Source organism: Bos taurus, chromosome 1 (genome assembly GCF_002263795.3).
Source record: "Bos taurus isolate L1 Dominette 01449 registration number 42190680 breed Hereford chromosome 1, ARS-UCD2.0, whole genome shotgun sequence".
Taxonomy (NCBI): Eukaryota; Metazoa; Chordata; class Mammalia; order Artiodactyla; family Bovidae; genus Bos; species Bos taurus.
The window spans coordinates 63,770,636-63,784,790 of record NC_037328.1 but is presented as its reverse complement, the minus strand read 5'-3'; the positions used below and the strand labels follow the sequence as shown (position 1 = coordinate 63,784,790).

The following is a 14,155-nucleotide window of genomic DNA, read 5'->3' as shown; positions in this document are numbered from 1 at the left end:
ATTTAGAAGTGGATTTTTATAAACCTTTGATGATTTTCTGGATTTCCTTCTGTTATTGTGTTCCAATTTAATTCATATTCTTGGTGTGATTTTTAATTATTTTACGTTTGTTAAAGTTTTATAGCTCAGAATACGACCTGTCTCAGTGAATGTTACATGTGCACTTGAAAATACTATGTATTTCATGATGTTGGATAGTGTTCTTAAAAAAATCTCAGTTATGTTAAGTTCATTGGTAGTGTTTAGTCAGTTCAGTTGCTCAGTTGTGTCCAACTCTTTGCGACCCCATGGACTGTGGCGCACCAGGCCTCCCTGTCCATCACCAACTCCTGAAGCCTACTCAAATTCATGTCCATCGAGTTGGTGATGCCATCCAGCCATCTCATCCTCTGTCGTCACCTTCTCTTCCTGCCTTCAATCTTTCCCAGCATCAGGGTCTTTTCTAAGGAGTCAGCTCTTCGCATCAGGTGGCCAAAGTACTGGAGTTTCAGCTTTAGCATCAGTCCTTCCAATGAATATTTAGGACTAATTCCCTTTAGGATGGACTGGTTGGATCTCCTTGCAGTCCAAGGGACTCTCAAGAGTCTTCTGCAACACTGCAGTTCAAAAGCATCCATTCTTTGGTGCTCAGCTTTCTTTATAGTCCAATTCTCATGTCCATAAGTGACTACCAGAAAAGCCTTAGCTTTGACTAGATGGACCTCGGTTGGCAAAGTAATGTCTCTGCTTTTTAATATGCTGTCTAGGTTTGTCATAGCTTTTCTTCCAAGGAGCAAGCGTCTTTTAATTTCATGGCTACAGTCACCATCTGCAGTGATATTGGAACCCCCCCCAAATAAAGTCTCTCACTGTTTCCATTGTTTCCCCATATATTTGCCATGAAGTAATGGGACCAGATGCCATGATCTTAGTTTTCTGAATGTTGAGCTTTAAGCCAACTTTTTCACTCTTCTCTTTCACTTTCATCAAGAGGCTCTTTAGTTCTTCTTCACTTTCTGCCATAAGGGTGGTGTCATCTGTGTATTTGAGGTTATTGATATTTCTCCCAGCAATCTTGATTCCAGCTTGTACTTCACCCAGCCCAGCATTTCACATGATGTATTCTGCTTCTAAGTTAAATAAGCAGGGTTACAATATACTACCTTGATGTACTCCTTTCCCAATTTGGAACCAGTCTATTTTTCCATGTCCAGTTCTAACTGTTGCTTCTTGCCCTTCACACAGATTTCTCAGGAGACAGGTTGTTTAGGTGCTCTGTATTTTTACTGGTTTGTTACTTTTGTTATTGATTTTTTATATAGTTATTTTATGTAATTGTTAATGACAGAAGAGTGTTCTAAAATCTCCATGATTTGGATTTTTTTCTTTTTGTCCTTTCAGTTCTATCGGTTTTTGCTTCATGAACTGTGAAGCTCTGTTGTTAGGTGCATACACAAGACTATTATGTTGTTAGTGATTTTGACCCACTTATTATTTAATGTACCTCTCTGTTCCTCTTTCGGTGATCTAGTTCTCCTCTCTTCACATGCTGCTTCTTTCTCAAACTGTCCAACAGGAGAAAGGTCGTATTGGATTTGCCAGGCACTGTTGTATTTGGTACATCTTTAGACGAAGATCTTATGACAGTTACCTCATGAACAGCTGTCTGATCTGTGGTGCTGAATCCTGGCATAATCATTTGTATCCAGAATATGAATGAGATCCTGTGCTACAAACCATGGTGATCTGTGTTTAAGGAATTGCTTCATTCTGCCTTCTCTGAAGGGGATTTTGATTGTAGTAGCAATCATATTATTACGTTCATCATGACATTGCAAAACCGGGTCTATCTTTGTGGCTTGCTTCTTTATACATATAATTTTAATCACATTACTCAGTTTTACAAAAGGATTTGCAAACCCAGATGTTCATAGCAGACAGGCGGGTATCCTGACTGAGTAAAGTGGACCATATTGTAAACAGTAGGGAGTGGTGGCGACTGTGGCAATGGGGAGAGCTCATAATTTGGCTGAAGAGGCAGTATTAATCAATTGCCATGAGAAATAGAAGCCCAATATCACTAACACCTACAGTTTTTAAAGATAAGTTGGTAATCTAGAGTTTTATATTATTTAGTTGTAATTGAAAGTACTTAAAAATGCTGAGTGGGTCATATAATATAAGCCAAACAGAATATCTGTGTAAATCATCTGTAACTTTGCTAGTCTTTCATCAGTCCTGTAAGGGAATTCCTAAATGTAATTCCTAAATTACACCTGTGCCCTAAGCCAGGTGTAAAATCAGAAGAGGGTGATTGTAGTGGGAGACTCGCTGTAGGAGATTCCGATAAGGTCACATCACATTCTAGGAGTTATTGCTGAGTAGAAGTCACCCATGTAATAGATATGCCATGTCATGAAGGGGCAAAATAGTCATGTGTGTATACTTTTGATTGCTTGCAGAGTCACAGAGGGGCATGCTAATTAATGTAGAGTGTGAGCATTGATTCAGTACAAGGCCTTGACCTCCCTCTGGACCTCTGTCTCACCTCTGGGCCTGCTCTAAGGAAATAGTTTCATTATTTGGGGCCCCTGGCATGCTGTTTGCCCTTGGCATGTTTCTTGAGGAATGCTTGTTGTTGTAAAGGAGGAGTCAGTGAGAAGGCACTGCTGTGACCTTTAAAGAGACACCATAATACCATGGAATTATAACACTGTAATACCATGGGACATGTATACAGTCAGAAGATGAAGATGTGTAATTTTATGGTAGCCTGCCTTTGTATACTAACAATAAAGTATGCATATTGTTTAATATGGCATAAAGTGAAGTAGAGCCTTGGCAGTGATCCTGTAAATTGATTAATGTAGATGACCTGTGCATAATAGAGCCATCTACATTGATCAGATTAACCAAATATTTACTCTTCATTTAGTTTAGTGCTGTGTTGATGGCCAGCACCTAATTTAATATCAATTAACACATTGTTTTCTAGTTAAGATTGCAGTTTATATTATATAATGAACATCTGGTGGCTCAGAAAGTAAAGAATCTGCTTATAATGCAGGAGACCTGGGTTCAAGCCTTGGGTCAGGAAGATCCTCTGGAGTAGGAAATGGCAACCCACTCCAGTATTCTTGCCTGGAGAATTCCGTGGACAGAGGAACCTGGTGGACTATACTGTCTATGGGGTTGCATAGAATTGGAGACAACTGAGCAAGTAAGACTTTCACTTTAACATTATATAATAATAACAATTGTAAAGATAGATTATTTCATCTGATTAAAAATTGTTTGAAATATATGAAGAGAAAATGATTTCTTTAAAAATCCCTATGACATTAGAGACTTGTGTTATTCCATATTTTCTTCTGGGAAATGAGTATAGCATAAAATTTTTGTTTTTTTGAAATTTATTTCAGTTTGATAGAACTAAAAGCTGAATTTGAACAAACTAAGTGAATTTTACAACTTTTATATCCATGAAATAACACCAGAAATCATGTGGGAATCATATAAGCCAATACACATTATGTGACTGCTGATAACTAACATTTTGGGTGAAAGTACAGCATAGGTCTACCCAAGTACCATTAAGTCCTTTGATGCTTTGCTAACCATATTCCCAGAGCAGTGTTCTGGGAGTTGGGCTGATACTGAAACATGAAAACATGCTCCATAGACATCGGCAAACACTATTTCAACATCTTAGTTGGAATGCTTGCGCCAATGCTGCTTCTGAACTTTGGGTGTTCCGGCTCTCATGGGGTTGCAGGGGAGGCCTGTGTCCTTTGAGTCCAGCCCATCACTGTCAAATTCCTTTGTTCTCTTGGCTGTGTAGTGTGGATGATCCTTCTTCAGATTTCTAAGGATTCTTTGCTGCCAGCTTTTTTCCCCTCTAACATGTACCTCTTGGTCTGAGAAAATGTGAATCTTTCTGCTTTAAATCTTGGGAAATAGTGCTCTAAAGAAAGAGTATAGACAACTGTTATTTATGGTTTCAACTCTTGGGAGGAAACAGGGCCATGTGCTTTATGTCTTTCTTGTTTAATTGCTAAGAGTCATTCAGAATTCATGAGTTGACTTAATTTTTCTTGGGCGAAAGTACTAAGAAAAGATTCAAGTCTGCAAAATGCTGCCAATTCAACTCCTTAAATTATGCATTTTACATGTAAACATTGCAAATTGTAAGATATTTTAAATGAATTTTTAATTCAGTTATTTAGCATTAAAGTTTAAATTCTTGCCTAGAGTTTCAAACATGGAAATACACTCTAAAAGAAGTATTTCATTAAAAAAATAATAAAATAGAAAAAATTAATTATTTAAATTTTGAAACACATTCATTTCCTTCCTTCTTTACTCTTTTGAAGAAATTTTCATTTGTATTCAGTATGTTAAATAGGAATCTTGAGACACAATCACAAAGCAACATTTTGTTTTCCAAGAGTCTGTTTAAATTTATTCAAGATCCACTTTTTCTAGATGAAAATTTAAGCAGGTTACACATTTTTTTTTTTGATTACTCTGAGTTTAAAAATAAAGCAAGAAAATCTCAATTTATATACAAATATCTATGTGTAGTTCTCAGAATGCTAGTGATCCACCCAGTAGTCCAGAGGTCAGCCTCCAGCTTCCTTCTGCTGGAAGTCTCATTAGACAGCCCTTTCAGACAGAATCTAAGGCAACCCTGCACCAGCTCTTACGTGCATTCACTTCTCATCCACTCAGATGTGCTTTGCCGTGACAGATTCAGGGAAAGTAGGCCCTTTTGCTGGCTAGGAGTGGAATGGAACTGACTGCATACCACACCTCTCCACAGAGTTTCTTTACTGACATTCACACCTCAGCAGTTTATTCTCTATGTAGTCCTAAAAGTTGCATTGCCGGTTTTCAGCCATCTTTGTGCAAATCCTTCAGTATAGTCAGTCTTAAAATTTGTTTTGATATCTTGTGTCGTATATCTGACATTTAGGGTGTTGGATGACTTGCCAAATTCTGTTCATAGAGAATTCTGATAGTTCAGGAACATAGCAGACTATTTACGTTAAGTTCTGTGTATGTGAGACTGACAGGAGAGCGGATACATTAATGTTTACAAATAAATTGAGTTTTTAATTGCTCAGTTTTGGTCTTCTTGGTAAAGAAGTGCCCCATCACCTTAATCATACTACAAGTAATAATATCATTTGCTTTTGGAGATATGCTCTGGGGAAGAGTTTGAAATGGTAGAAAATATACTCCATCAAAAGTCAGAAGAAATAGGTCCTAGTTTTAAGACCTTTGGCAGGACTGTCTCTTTGGATCACATAGTATTTTCATGTGCAAATTGACTTACTGAGTTTTTATTGTGGGCTTACTGTATTGGAGTTATTCATGTACCTCACAGTATTCTAATGAAATTATCTTAATTACACTGATCAAAATATGATTACAAGTTGAATATATTCAAAATGAAAGAACACTGCTTTACAAGACCCTGATCTTTCCATAAGTTGTTAGGAAAGGCTTTTCTGTTAGAAGATAACACTTGAGTTAATAGGAAGAATGAGTTCAGTTCAGTCGCTCAGTTGTGTCCGACTCTTTGCGAACCAAGAACTGCAGCAAGCCAGGCCTCCCTGTCTATCAGCAACTCCCGGAGTTCACACAAACCTATGTCTATTGAGTCGGTGATACCATCCAACCATCTCATCCTCTGTTGTCCCCTTCTCCTCCTGCCCTCAATCTTTCCCAGCATCAGGGTCTTTTCAGATGAGTCAGCTCTTCACATCAGGTGGCCAAAGTATTGGAGTTTCAGCTTCAAAATCAGTCCTACCAGTGAACACCCAGGACTGATCTCCTTTAGAATGGACTGGTTGGATCTCTTCACAGTCCAAGGGACTCTCAAGAGTCTTCTCCAACACCACAGTTCAAAAGCATCAATTCTTCGGCGCTCAGCTTTCTTCACAGTCCAACTCTCACATCCATACATGACTACTGGAAAAATCATAGCCTTGACTAGACGGACCTTTGTTGGCAAAGTAATGTCTCTGCTTTTTAATACGCTCTCCAGGTTGGTCATAACTTTCCTTCCAAGGAGTTAAGTGTCTTTTAATTTCATGGCTGCAATCACCATCTGCAGTGATTTTGGAGTCCAGAAAAATAAAGTCTGCCACTGTTGCCACTGTTTCCCCATCTATTTGCCATAAAGTGGTGGGACCAGATGCCATGATCTTAGTTTTCTGAATGTTGAGCTTTAAGCCAACTTTTTCACTCTCTTCTTTCACTTTCATCAAGAGGCCCTTTAGTTTTCTTCACTTTCTGCCATAAGGGTGGTGTCATCTGCATATCTGAGGTTATTGATATTTCTCCCGGCAATCTTGATTCCAGCTTGTGCTTCATCCAGCCCAGCGTTTCTCATGATGTACTCTGCATATAAGTTAAATAAGCAGGGTGACAATATACAGCCTTGATGTATTCCTTTTCCTATTTGGAACCAGTCTGTTGTTCCTTGTCCAGTTCTAACCGTTGCTTCCTGACCTGCACATAGCTTTCTCAAGGGGCAGGTCAGGTGGTCTGGTATGTCCATCTCTTTCAGAATTTTCCACATTTTATTGTGATCCACATAGTCAAAGGCTTTGGCATAGTCACTAAAGCAGAAATAGATGTTTTTCTGGAACTCTCTTACTTTTTTGATGATCCAGTGGGTGTTGGCAATTTGATCTCTGGTTCCTCTGCCTTTTCTAAAACCAGCTTGAACATCTGGAAGTTCACTGTTCACATATTGCTGAAGCCTGGCTTGGGGAATTTTAAGCATTACTTTACTCGCATATGAGATGAGTGCAATTGTGTGGTAGTTTGAGCATTCCTTGGCATTGCCTTTCTTTGAGATTGGAATGAAAACTGACCTTTTCCAGTCCTGTGGCCAGTTCTGAGTTTTCCAAATTTGCTGACACGAGTAGGAGGTTATTAAGTAAAGCATTGGGTGTGGAGCAGAGCAAATCAGAGGAAAGGCAGAAGACAGGGCAAAGGCTCTGACTGAAGAAGTCAAGAGCAATTTAATTGGTAAAATGGATCAGATTTGATCATGGGTTGGGTTTGGGTGATGGTAAGAGAGTAGAAAGAATCAATGAAGATGTATAAATTTCTGACTTGTCCAACTTGATTGCTAGTTGAGCCCTTTGCTAGAACAGGGAACTCTAGAAAGGAGCCAGATAGGTATATAGGGGATGCAGGCATGGGGGTGAAGATCAAGAATTTGATCTTGGACAAGTTGACTTGAGGTACCTTTGAGATAGCTACTTGGAGATATGAGAAGTATTCAGATATGGAAAGAAAACCAGAAGTAAATTGTATCACCAAAGCTACAGGAAAACTGTGTTTCAAGGAGAGGGAAATGGTCATCAGTGTTAGATGCTCCTGAGAGTCCAAGAATGAATTAAAGAGTTTTGGAGCCATCAGGAGATCTCTGGGAAACCTAGGGAGAACTGTTGTTAAGAAGTCATGTTGGCCAGAGTGGATTAAAGACTGAATGGTAGAAGAGTCTGGAGAGAGTGGGTATAGGCCGCTCTTTCAAACAGATTGTGGTGAGGTATCAGAGAGAGGGCAGTCCCTGGAGGAAACCATGGGCTGGAGGGAGGGAGGAATTTTGCACTAAGTGGAAATACTTGAGTATGCTTAAATGCTGTCAAAAAGTCTTAAGTGTGGAGAGGGGAGGTTGAGGTTACACAAGACGGGACAGTCTGTGATAAGGTTACTAAGAGGGCCAGGAGGATGGAATATAAAAAATATGCTCAGATGAGGGGGTGGGGTTCACCTTAGATGAGCTTCTTTAAGAGGAGAGAGGAAAAAGAGGACTAGGCAGATCGAAGCTGACTTGAAGGTTTGGAAGCAGATGAGGGAGTTTTCATCTGATGACTTTATGCAAAAATCCATACTAATTTAAAATTTTGTGATTCTGTAATAGAGTAGTGACAGTAATAATAAACATTTATGGACTGATCTCTATGTGCTATGTGGTGGTTAATTAGTTAAGTGTGGTAGTTAAGTATACATTCTCTGTAGATAAAGTGTTTGGATTTGAATCCAAGGCTTACCACTTTCTATGTGACCTAGAACTGGTTGTTATTCTCTCTGGGCCTCAATATCTTATATATGAGCTATGAAATACATAAGATCTCCAGGGATCAAACCCAGATCTCCCACATTGCAGGATTCTTTACCAGCTGAGCTACCTGGGAAGCCATAAAATACTTCATAGTATTAAATGAGAGAGAGAGTGTTTGTATGTGTATGCACATGTATATGTTTATATATCCAGTTCCAGTTCAGTCGCCTAGTCATGTCCGACTAGACATGTCATGACCCCATGAACCTCAGCACGCCAGGCCTCCCTGTCCATCACCAAATCCCAGAGTTCACCCAAATCCATGTCCATTGAGTCAGTGATGCCATCCAACCATCTCATCCTCTGTTGTCCCCTTCTCCTCCTGCCCTCAATCTTTCCCAGCATCAGGATCTTTTCAAATGAATCAGCCCTTCACATCAGGTGGCCAAAGTATTGGAGTTTCAGCTTCAACATCAGTCCTTCCAAAGAATATTTAGGACTGATTCCCTTTAGGATGGACTGGTTGGATCTCCTTGCAGTCTAAGGGACTCTCAAGAGTCTTTTCCAACACCACAGTTCAAAAGCATCAATTCTTCGGCGCTCAGCTTTCTTTATAGTCCAACTCTCATATCCATACATGACTACTGGAAAAACCATAGCCTTGACTAGATGGACGTTTGTTGGCAAAGTAATATCTCTGCTTTTTAGTATGCTGTCCAGGTTGTTCATAACTTTCCTTCCAAGGAGTAAGCATCTTTTAATTTCATGGTTGAAATGACCATCTGCAGTGATTTTGGAGCCCCCACAAAATAAAGTCAGCCACTGTTTCCCCATCTGTTTGCCATGAAATGATGGGACCAGATGCCATGATCTTAGTTTTCTGAATGTTGAGTTTTAAGCCAACTTTTTCACTCTCCCCTTTCACTTTCATCAAGAGTTCTTCTTTAAAAAAGTTCTTTAAAAGAGTTCTTCTTTTTTTAAAGTTTCATCTTTAGTTCTTCTTCACTTTAGTTAGTGCTTAATTGAATAGTCATTGGAAGGACTGATGCTGAAGCTGAAGCTCCAGTACTTTGGCCACCTGATGCAAAGAGCTAACTCATTAGAGAAGACCCTGATACTGGGAACAATTGAGGTCAGGAGTAGAAGGGGGCCATAGAAGATGAGATGGTTGGATGACATCACTGATTCAATGGATATGGGTTTGAACAAACTCTGGGAGATAGTGAAGGACAGGAAAACCTGGCGTGCTGCAGTCCATGGGGGTCAAAAAGAGTTGGACACAAATTAGTGACTGAGTAACAGCAATGTAGACTTGCTGTGTGTGTTGTCAGCTAAAGTAGTGACTGAGGGAGTGGTCACCATCCGCCATCAGCATCAGGCACCGCCTTCATTACACTCTTCTGAAGATGAAAATATTAGCCTTATTTTACAAATAAGTGGTGTAATCAGAGAATAAGTGACTTATTTGAGGCCCCACAGCAGAGCAGATAAAAGAGTCAGATTTCAAACTAGGCCTTATCCAACTTCAAATGTATGCTTTTATGAGTTTTGAAAGCAGTTTATCTAGAATATTTCTTCTGCAGTTATCTCAGTGCCTGAGATTATAGTTAACCTTGAGTAAAAAAGAGAAGTATACAGCATTGTAATTCAACTGTACTTCAGAAAAAAATAAATAAATTAAAAAACGCGAGGTAAATGAAGTCAGTCTTGCACAGCTTTTGCTACCCCGGAGTCTGCCCTCTGCCAGCAGACCTGCTCCTACTTCTCATCCCCGACCCCGGTCCTGCGAATCTCCTCTTCCTTTACTGGAATCCTGCCATATTTTGGTAGTTTTCCCACCTACATCTCTATATTTCATTCTTTACCTTTCACTGCCCCCCTTTTTTCTTTTTAAAATTTGAGTCAAAGATGGTGTAATTTCAATCACTAATCACTAATTCAGCTTGAAATTAGTGATTTGGGGGTGGAGAGTATACGTTATCCTGTACAGTTAAAGGGGATGGGGCGCATCCCCTGTGCTTCTTTGGAGTAACATCTCAAGAATGAAGGGATGGAGGTTTTGTGCCAGTTTGGTGTCCACGGTTACTTTTTAAATTTTATTTATCTATTGAGTTTTGGCTCTGCTGGGTCTTCACTGCTGCACGGGCTTTTCTCTAGCTGTGGTGCGTGGAGGCTGCTCTGGTTGTGGTGTGTGGGCTCCTCATGGCGATGGCTTCTCTTGTGGAGAGTGGGCTTTGGGCCTGCGGGCTCAGCAGCTGCAGCTCTCAGGCTCTGGAGCACACTCTCAGTGCTTGTAGCGCATGAGCTCTGCTGCTCTGTGGCAGGAGGGGTCTTCCTGGACTAGGGACTGAACTTGTGTCTTCTGTATTGGCAAACTGATTCTTAGCCACTGAGCCACCAGGGAAGCACCCACATTTACTTAAAAAAAAAAAAATCTCCACTACATTTATAATAATCTTTGGAACAAATGCCCTCCCTTTACCTATTTCTACCCAGGAGGTGGCTTTTTCCTGCCAGTGCCTGTTCTGTGATCAAATAACCTTCGCTGTTTGCCTCTTAGGTTCTGTCAACTTTCCTTTTTAAAATTGAGAGACTTTCCCTAATGTTATTTAACTTAAAAGACTTTTCCTGATGTTATCAAGTACTTTATATTCTACCACAGATGGCTTATTTTATGAAACATTTTATCCTGCAAGTTTAACTCCCCAGAGTTTCATCAGACTATATATGAAGAACAGGAAGTTTTATAGAAGAAAGGTGCTATGAACATTTTTTTTAATACTAATTGTAATCATAACAATATATTATTTTGTTACTTTTTTGGGAGAATTGAGATAATATCACTTCAAAATAAAACAGTTTGAGATACTGCCATGGACTTACTGTATTTTTCATAGTTAGAATAACTTCTTTGTTGGATTCCTCTGACTTAACCTCCTGTAATTCGCATACTGTTCTATAGTCCCAGAGGGCGGGCATTCTTTTCAGAAGAGATAACAGTTGATTTTGACTTGCCAGGAGTTAGCTCTGGTAAGTTACTGTTTTCTTTTTTTGAATTTTAATAACGATACTGGGGTATAATTTATACTACAAAGAACTCACCCATTGTAAATATAAAATTACGTTGTTTTTAGTAGATTTGTAGGGTCACACAGCCATCAGAATAAATCAGTTTTAGTTTTCCGTTGCCCTGGAAAGTTCCACTGAACCTATTTGCCTCAGTCTCTTTTCCTTTCTCTCTAGTCCCATGCAGCCAAGCCACTGATTTGCCTCTTCTCGATGTAGATTTGCCTTTTCTGGACTTTTCGTATTAGTGGAATAATGCAGTATATCGGAGAAGGCAATGGCACCCCACTCCAGTACTCTTGCCTGGAAAATCCCGTGGACTGAGGAGCCTGGTAGGCTGCAGTCCATGGGGTCGCTGAGAGTCAGACACGACTGAGCGACTTCACTTTCACTTTTCACTTTCATGCATTGGAGAAGGAAATGGCAACCCACTCCAGTGTTCTTGCCTGGAGAATCCCAGGGACGGGGGAGCCTGGTGGGCTGCCGTCTTTGGGGTCGCACAGAGTCGGACACGTCTGAAGCGACTTAGCAGCAGCAGCAGCAGCAGCAGTATGTATTAAGAGTTGGACATGACTCAGCGACTGAACTGAACTGAGGCTTTTGAATCTGGGGTCCTTTTACTTAGCAAAATGGTTTTGAGAGGCTCATCCATGTTGTAACATGTATCAGTAGCTTGTTGCTTTTTATTTATGCATGGTATTTCATTGTATGGATATATCACATTTTGTTTATTCATCAGCTAATGGATATTTATATTTTTTCCATTCACAAGTATGAGATCAATAATGCTGTTATAAGCATTCGTAGTCTTTGCATGGACATATATTTTCATTTTACTTGCGTAGATTCCTAGGAATGAAATTTCTGGGTTGTATGGTAAGTTTACTCCATGTCTATGTTAAATGGTTTTAAGGAACTGAAACTATTTTCTGAAGTTATTGTACCATTTTACATTCCCACCAGCAGTAAATGGGGAGGAGTCCAGGGGAGGAGTCCAGTTTCTCTACACTCTCATCAGTGCTTCATATTGTCTGGATTATAGCCATTCCAGTGGCTGTGTGATGGTACCTCATTATGGTTTCGACTTGCAATTTCCTAGCAAGTAATAATGCTGAGCATCTTTCCGTGTGCTTACTAATTACCTTTGTTAAAATATTTACTCAGACTTTGCCCATTTTAATATTAGGTTGTTTGTCTTCTTATTATTGAGTTGTAATAGTTCTTTATATATTCTATATACAAACCCTTTATCAGATATGTAATTTACAGATATTTTTCCCACTCTATACTTTGATTTTTTTATCTTCTTAATTAAGTCTTTTGAAGTACAAACTGTTTAAAAATTTTAATGAAGTCTAGTTTATTGTTTTCTTTTACAATTTATGGTCCTGGTGACACATCTAAGACCTCTTTGACTAACCCAAGGCCACAGAAATTTTCTCCTATATTTGTGTCTAGAAGTTTTATAGCTTTAATGCTTACATTCAGGTTTATGATATATTTTTTGAATTGATTTTTGTGTATGTGGTGAGGTAAGGTCTGAGTTAAACTTTTTGCATATTAATATTGAACTGTTTCAGTATGATTTGTTGAAAAGACTATTTTTCCCTCATTTAATTGTCTTCTGCCTCTGTTGAAAGCGTTCGATCATAAATACAGGGTTTATTTCAGAACTGTCAATCCTGTGCCATTTGTCTGGGGCTCTGTTCTGATGCCAGTACTGCACCGTCTTGATTGCTATGGCCAATTTATAGAAAATTTTGAAATCAGATAGTGTAACTTCTCCAAATTTGTTCTTTTTCGGTATTCTTTTGGCTGTTCTAGTTCTTTGCCTTTTCATGTGTTTTATAATTAGTATCTACAGGAAGTCTGCTTCAATTTTTATTGTTTTTACTCTCTATATGTAGACCAGTTAGGGTAGGATTGGTGTCTTAACAATACTGAATCTTCCAACTCATGAGGGTTGCATATCTGCCCTTTTATTTAGTCTTTTTTTTATTTCTTTCATTGCATTTTATAGTTTTTAGGGTATAGATCCTGGACATATTTTGTTGAATTTACAGTGTTCTATTGTGCAGTGATGCTTTAAAATGTTTTCAGTCTATGTCTCATCCCTCATCACCATGAAAACTTTGCTCAAATGCTTTTGGTTAATTTCTCCGAGTTTGTATTCGAATCTGACAAATATAAGATAGTGTCTTATAAAATAAATAAGTACCCTCTAAAATTTTTTATTTATAGTCTCTAAGAGGTAAAGGGGTAAACAGTTTTTATTACTTTGACTTAGTGAATGGTCAGCAGATGTTTAATAAGTACTGTCATGTCAGTCTGTCTACGTTACTGACAATATAAAACACGAACTTTCTCTGAAGGGATTTGGTCTATCACATGACCTCCTGTCCTTCTTCTCTAGGTGTTGCAGCTTCCCTGGAAGTCTCTGAGAGCCCTGGGAGTGTTCAAGTTGCCCGGGGTCAGACAGCAGTCCTGCCCTGCACTTTCACCACCAGCGCCGCCCTCATTAACCTCAATGTCATTTGGATGGTCATTCCTCTCTCCAATGCAAACCAGCCTGAGCAGGTACTTCTGTTCCATCCTGTGCTGCCACTGAAATTTTAATCTTTTTATAAGAGGTGGGTAGGAAAGTGTTTTGAATACATATATGATTTCTAGAATAAGGTGATACTTCAGTATGCCTGTGCTGTTTTAAGTCCTGTTCCTACATTATTAGCCAACTATCAAAAGAAGCTATCCTCTTTCTGAAAGACTAAAAAAAGTTAACACATGTCAGGAGGATCCTTCTGAGGAATATGTAGGAATCTGGAATCTTATCAGAAGACATTGTTGATAGGAAATACTGAGACAGTAAAAGAAAGATATATTTTGACACGAAGGGACTAGCACTGACATAGGTGGATAATAGTATTAAGGAAGTAACTTTAGATAGTATTAATAGTACTTGATTTATTTGGTTAATTGCAGGAGTATTTTAAAATAAGGCCAGGCACACTAGTCATCTTCCAGGAA

The 14,155-nt window shown here is 39.1% G+C and overlaps 1 protein-coding gene across 3 annotated transcripts in view; it reads left to right on the top strand.

Annotated features, from left to right (window-relative positions):
- The window catches only part of IGSF11 (immunoglobulin superfamily member 11), a 145,612-nt gene that overhangs the window by 108,187 nt on the left and 23,270 nt on the right, over positions 1 to 14,155 (top strand). For 2 of the 3 annotated variants that reach the window (XM_024991210.2, NM_001076921.1), the window contains 1 exon segment: positions 13,545 to 13,708. In XM_024991210.2, the coding sequence (XP_024846978.1) occupies positions 13,545 to 13,708 (164 nt within the window). 3 annotated transcript variants of the gene reach the window in all.